At 32.6% G+C, this 7,327-nt stretch overlaps 1 protein-coding gene across 1 annotated transcript; it reads right to left on the reverse strand.

The window, feature by feature from the left end:
* LOC131653429 (TPR repeat-containing thioredoxin TTL1) lies at positions 1-4,152 on the reverse strand. The gene is made up of 7 exons (XM_058923563.1): positions 2,928-4,152; positions 2,456-2,651; positions 2,154-2,341; positions 1,712-2,045; positions 1,420-1,624; positions 1,049-1,155; positions 1-823 (listed from the first exon to the last, which is right to left on the reverse strand). Exons 1-7 carry the CDS (start codon positions 3,833-3,835, stop codon positions 671-673), a joined length of 2,091 nt encoding a protein of 696 aa, XP_058779546.1. The 5' UTR covers positions 3,836-4,152; the 3' UTR covers positions 1-670.
* Between the last annotated feature and the right edge of the window lie 3,175 nt (positions 4,153-7,327).

Genomic DNA, 7,327 nt, shown 5'->3' on the forward strand with positions numbered 1-7,327 from the left:
TTTGAAAAAATAGGAACTGAACTTTTATTGATTGAATGGTCAAGACAGAAAGAAAGAAAAAGAAACAAAAACATTTTCATCCTCCTTTTGCTAGGGTACCCCAGCCACCACTTTACCTATCTCTTCCCTCAAAGGCTCCCATTGTCTAGTGTATATATCATCACATATATACATGTACGGAATACAGATCCTTCTCTAACTAAGCATAACACCTTCACCTCCCTTTTCTCTATATTTCTATATATTTTTCTATCTTAAAATGTAATTAAAAAACTCATAGTCAAATCAATTGTACAGACAATACCATTTTCTAAGCACATTGCCTTAAAGAAAAAAACTGGGGATACAAGAAAATTGATCAAGGGAGTTGGGAAGAAACATTGGAACATATATGGAACCAAAGAGCAATGAGGAATGAATGAATAAAATGAAAACTCTAATAGGAACTTGACTACTTATCTCTAAGGTTCCAACTGCATTCAATGATGCTAACAAGATTATTGTCTGGTTTTTTTTTACTATGTCACAGGTATCGGGTGGTGGTTGTTTTATGATGGGATCAAAAGACTGAAAGAACTGTAGGGATTGAAAGTTTAAGTGGCGGTTTGAGGACCGTGAGAAGGAAAAATGAAGATGACGAAGAGAGATGTATTACAAATCATGATGAATTCTAAAGGCTGTAATGCTTGACAGACTGCTCCAACACATCGAGACTAGGGCTTACGATCACTTTCACTTGGTTTCCATTTTTGTATATCTTGAAGGTTGGTACAATTCTAACATTCTCAGCAGATGCAACTGTTGCGTTTTCATAAATGTCCACCTATGATCAAAGAAAAAAATGCACGCGTTAGGCAAGTTATGTATCCCTCATTTATAGCAAAACTGAAGTAAACAGCACGTGCTATTTGGATTCATCGGGAGTTAGTCAAAATCACTGCGGCATCATGATCTTTTTGAAACTAAAAAGGGTAATTTCTGATAAAGTCAAAGGGGCACACCGTGATTCTGACAGCAAATCCAAATCGTATAAAGTCAAAATCACTACCTTGAGGAAGTTAACAGATGGATATTTGGCACATAATGTATCCAAAAATGGCGATAATTGCCTGCATTTCGAGTTGGATGCACCTTCAAAATGGACAACAGAAACACCTGCAAAATTAACAAATAATAATATCAGGAGACTTGGAAAAAATATAGTAAAATGAGTTGCAGAGGAATCCTTTTTAAACATTTGAAGGTTATGCAGCGAACAATTTAGGAGAAACAAAAAATCAAAAATAGAAGGTTTTGTTTTGAAAAAAACATACTTAATTTTTTTAAAAGTAATGCACAATATACAAGTAAATTTTCTGCAATTGGCTTCTTAACTTGTGCCGTAGGGTACAAGTTAGCATTTTCCAACAGTTTAATTACCTGATGAAGATATTGCAGTTCTAAACTGCTCAAGACCTGATACTCGTTCCACTTCACCACCAAACTTCAAATTAGTAACTTCTTCTCCACGAGACTTTTTTAGTGAAACAGTTGCATGAAAAAGAGCTTCGGCAACATCATTGTCATTTGGAAGTTCTTTTCGCAAGACCTCGTAATCTTTAACCGCTTCTTCCCACTTTTCTAGCTGCATTTAAAAAAGGAGATTAAGAAAATGAAGTCTCTAGACTTCTTCACAGCAGTACTATCATAAAAACCGGCAAAGCCAATTTACCTTGTTATATGATGTAGCCCTTCGAAGAAGAGCTTTTGTATAATTTGGGCGGTAAAATAAAGCTTGGTTAGAGTCATCAATTGATTTTTGCCATTCACCAATCTTATACAAACATGCTGCTCTATTGCAATACAGAACAGAATTTGAAGGGTCCAATCTCAAACCATCTCCATATGCCGAGCAAGCTTCAGTGAACCGCTCAGATTTGAAAAGATCATTACCACGAGTCCGAGCTCTTGCCACTTTCTTTACTTTGTTAAGTAAAACAGCAATTTCAATATTTTGGGGATCAATATGATTTGCCTTCTCTACAGATGTAACCGCATTCTCAAACCTGCAATACATCAATCATTGATTATTCACACTCCAACAGAAACCATTGACACCTTAGAATTTTCCAATGAAGGCTTAGTAATACTAATAGTGTCGTGTCTAAACTCACCTTCCCAATGCCATCTCAATCTGAGTTCTGACATAGTAGGAATAAGCTTCAGCAAGCATCCCAAAAAATATTGCTTCAAAAGGTGTATGATTAATTTGTGGATCCGATTTCGGAGCATGTGACAAAACTGATTCTGCATCATCAATTTGATGAAGTTTCAAAAGGGCTTCTGCTCTACACATAAAGAGCTGTACATTCAATTTCCAACAAAGTTCAGATATTTCATTTCACACGCATTTCCATTTATAACAAATTCAACTCAAATATATCACATCAAAAAAAACAAAAAACAGCAATAATACCTGAGGAGAAGAATCAGCTCCAGCAGTAGAAGCAGCATCAAGTTCCCTCAGAACACTTTTCCAATCCCCTGCCCTCCTAACATCTGTACACTTACTAATATGCTTATCCACCAGTTGCAACTTCAGCATCTCGGTCGGATTTGGAGTCAATCCAGGATGACAAAGGTGTCTCCTAGCATTCTCAACTTGTCCTAACCTGCGACACCACCACTTCTATAATCAACACCATTCCATAAAAGCATCATCGATGAATGCAAATTCAATCAAATCATCAATCTTCACAATGCCATCCAAATTAACAAGTAAAAGATTCAGATTTCAATTCCAACAGAAGCAAAACAACCAACATAAATCACTAAGCTTCAAAACTACATAAAAACTAACATAAAACACTAACAAGATAATTCAAGAATCACCAACATAATGAACAAGATCCACAAAACTGTTAAAGAATTAACAATTACTCACTCACCTGATGAATAGAGAAGCCAAACGATGATGAGCCCTAACATAATCAGGATCACAATTGAGAGCCTGCTGACATTCCCTCACAGCTTCAGGAAGTCTTCCCAAACCGATCAACGCGGCGGCGCGGTTGCTCCGATAAGAAGCACTCCTCGGCAAAGCAGCAACTGCACGGTCATAAAAACTCAAAGCCTCCGCAAATTGACCGTTCTTGTAATGCTCATTCCCTACTAACTTGAGCTGTTCCGGATCCACACTTTCCATCCCTCTTTTCCCCGAATCACTCCCAATGCCGCTCCTCGTACTACTCGCATCAACTCTCCCGGCGCCACCGGCAGTGCCGCCGCGCATTATACTCCCGTGACCATAGTTCCCAGTTCCATAACCAAGAACATCACTCTTGGTATTCTTGTACGCCATGCCGGTCTTCACGACCTTTCCAGAAGGACAAATATTCCCCGCCGGAAGAACATTAATCGGCGGAGAGTTCACAGTTTGACCAGAATGCGCCTTCGGAGTCGCGCCGGATCCCGAATTGGATCTTGAATCCCCCGCTTTCGGTTTCGAACCTCTCACATTCCCTCCGGATCTACTTCTTGGACTGTTATCACTCGAACCAGAAAGCTCACCGGAGTTACTGCTATGAATCGGCGCCGAACTCGACTTCTTCGAATTCGAAACCGGTTTAGACCCGGTCTTACCAGAGAAAGATCCAGAAGAACCCGAACTACTACTAATCGCCGGTACACCACTTGTCGTCCTCAATGGCGAAACCGGTGAACCGTGATCGAGTTCACGAACATCCGGTTTACTCGCTCTTTTCGGTTTCGTTACTAAACTCACCGCTTGACGAAACCGATCGGTGAGTTTACCCCGGGGAGAATCGGGTTTGGAATCTCCCGGCGAACGCGACATTTTCTTCAAGAAAGGTTGTTGAAAGATTCAATCGGAGAGAGAGAGAGAAAGAAACTGTAACTAACTTTCTCTCTCTAAAACACAGTGTTGTGTGAGTGTTAGCAATGTGTTTGAATGAAAGTAGAGTGAGGAGTGAAAAATGGGTTTGTTGAAGAAGACATGAAGGTTTAGAGAGAGAAAGTGATGGGGATCTCGTGATATAAAAGGAGGAATGTGAGTGAGTGTTGTTGGAAGAGTTAGAGAGAGAAAGCTTTCTTTTTAGAGAGAGAAACAAGAATGTAGAGAGAGAAAGAAGAAGGAAGAGGAGAAATGGAGAAAAAGACTGAGCTTTTATTTTCTTTCTTCATTCACCTGCTGCTTCACGAGACACATTTTTCATTTTTTTTTTAATTTAATTAATTAATTTCCATTTTTCGTTAATTTTATAAATATTCTTTGATTTTGTTATTTTTTTCAATAATTTCTTTTTGTTTTTACTTGCAATGTGAACAGTTACTGTTTCTTTATTTTTTATTCAAACTCTATAATAATTATTTGTTTTTTTTTGCTTTTTTTTGTTGAACAAGTGTTATCCACATTCTAAACTCAACCTTGTGGGCAAAGCCAAATTTCTCATTCTCTGTCATTTCTTAATTTCCCTAACCACTTGTCATTTTTTTTCTTAATTATTTTAACAAAGTAGATAAACTCTTCTATTTATTTTTATTTTTATTTTTATTTATGATAATAAATTTGTGTATTTTATATTATATACTCAATGAATTTTATTATCTTGCGCCCCACAATTAATACTCATTTATTATTTTTGGCCTTAAAAAAATACTACTCATTAATTTCCTAATTCATGAAAATATATAGTGCAGATTCATTGCTTCTAATTCCTCCTAAATCACAAAAATACAAAAAAATTAATTTTATTTCAAAATCTTTCCATTTATTGCTAAGAACATATTTTTTTTAATATAGTTCCAATTTTCACACTGTGGTTCAAAATAAATATATGCTTTTTTTTATTAGAGGAAATAAAATATACCATGCTTGGCAACAAATTAATGTATATGCGGTGAAAAGGAAAATGACACGGGCACACAAGAATCTTTTGATAAAACAATGGCGATTATTACTAATACTAGTACTAATTAATGTAATTAGTAATAATCCACCTAGGTTGCTAAATTTTATGAATAGGGTGGATAGGGTTTGATTCATAGGGTAGTTCTAGAAGAGCTAAATGGATTTTCTCCACAATTAACAAATCTAATATAATCTTTTGGATTAAAAACACATTTCTTTTTTCAAATTTTTGTTTTGCAAATAATTTATTCAACACACAATAGAGGTTACAACAAAAAAAATTTACAAGTTAAATTAAAAAAATGTTTGTGTTGTCACTACCTAATGAGCTGCTTTAAAAATAGTTTATTGAATAGGATGAATACCATTTTCAAATTTAAGTGTGATAAATATTTGTTATAAGTTAGTTAGTTACTAGATGAAGTTTGTTATACATTAGTTAGTTAGTTACTTAGTTGAAGTTTGTTATACATTAGTTAGTTAGTTTTTTTAAAATTTGTTATAAATTAGTTAGTTTTTAAATATTTGTTATAAGTTAGTTAGTTACTAGTTGAAGTTTGTTATACATTAGTTAGTTAGTTTTTAAAATTTGTTATAAATCAGTTAGTTTTTTAAAATTTGTTATAAATTAGTTAGTTATTAGTTGAAGTTTGTTATTCATTAGTTAGTTAGTTATTTAGTTGAAGTTTGTTATACATTAGGTAGTTAGATTGTTACTTAGTCGAAGTTTGTTATACATTAATTAGTTAGTTAGTTTTTTAAAATTTGTTATAAACTAGTTAGTTACTAGTTGAAGTTTGTTATACATTAGTTAGTTAGTTATTTAGTTGAAGTTTGTTATATATTAGGTAGTTAGATTGTTACTTAGTCGAAATTTGTTATACATTAGTTAGTTAGTTTTTTAAAATTTGTTATAAATTAGTTAGTTTATTAGTGTTCACAAATTTTAATATTTCATGTAATTATTTATTATATTTTCAATTTTAATTTAAATAAATTTTATAATTTTTAACTTTTCCTTTATTTTAAGTTCTCAAGTTTACTTTTTATCTAAAATCGATCTCTATCCTTTTATTTATAATAATAATAATCATCTGAAGAAAATAGACAAACAAACACATATTCATAATCGCTAGCATTTGCTCCTTATTCCTTCTCTAATTCTAACATTCTTTGGAGATTTTATTTATCCTAAAATTAACTAACATTTTATATAAGTTTTTAAATTTAATTATTACTTTTTTATAAATATATTTTTTTATTAATACTATTAATTTTCTAAAAAATTAAAAATTAAATTAAATATACTCAAAATTACATATAAAGAGTAATTTAATAATAATTACACTTAAATATACACATTAAGTTCATGTTATTAATTTTTTGTTATGCAAAATGTGTTATATACTCTTGTAAACAAAAATATAGATTATAAGTGGCAAGAATGGTTTTTGGGTGGTTAGCCTGTCATAAGTGGCAAGAATGGTTTTTGGCTCAATATTCTCAAGTTAACGAGGCTGCCCCCTATCAATCATCATTGGATTCCGCCTCCTTCTGGTTGGTTCAAGTGCAACGTCGACGCGGGTTTTAACCGCAATCAAGGAACTACTAATAGAGGTTGGTGTATCCGGGATAGTTTTGGAAATTTTGTTAATGCGGGTGTTGCTTGTAATTTTGGTTCTTTCTCCATTCTTGAAGCGGAGGCTTTGGCGTTGAAAGAAGCTATCCAAGGAGCCTTAGCTCTTCATCTTGATCGGATTGTGTTCGAGAGTGACTCGCAACAAGTTGTGCAAGCAATCCATTCCAACATGATTGAAGGCTCGGATTTTAGTTTTATTATTCGTTCTATTAAGCTATTGTTACTCGATTCTCCAAACTTCGAGGTAGAGTTTGTTAAGCGTCAAGCGAATATGGTTGCCCATTGTTTAACAAAGGCGGCCAATTCTTGGTCTCGACGTAGTTTTATTAATTATTTACCTCATTGTATTGCAACAATTTTATTGAATGAAAGAAGTTAAGTTTGCTTTGGTAAAAAAAAAAATACTATTAAAAAAATTAAAAAATGAATGATGATATTTAAATAATTAAAATTTAACATCAAATAATTTAAGACTTTATGTAAGTTTCTAAATTCAATTATTACTTTTTATTAATATATTTTTTTTTACTAATACTATTAATTGATCTAAAAATATATAAAAAATAATTAAATATACAAATTAATTATTTATAAAGAGTAATTTAGTAATAATTAATTTCACTTAAAATATACACATTAATTATGTTATTAACTTTTTGTTACGCAATATGTATTAGAGCATTGTAAATAAAAATAAAGAATATAAAATAGTATTAAATTTTTTAAAAAAATTGATTGATGATACTTAAATAATTAAGTTTTAAAATTTTATAAAAACA

The sequence above is a fragment of the Vicia villosa genome, linkage group LG2, assembly GCF_029867415.1.
Source record: "Vicia villosa cultivar HV-30 ecotype Madison, WI linkage group LG2, Vvil1.0, whole genome shotgun sequence".
Lineage (NCBI taxonomy): Eukaryota > Viridiplantae > Streptophyta > Magnoliopsida > Fabales > Fabaceae > Vicia > Vicia villosa.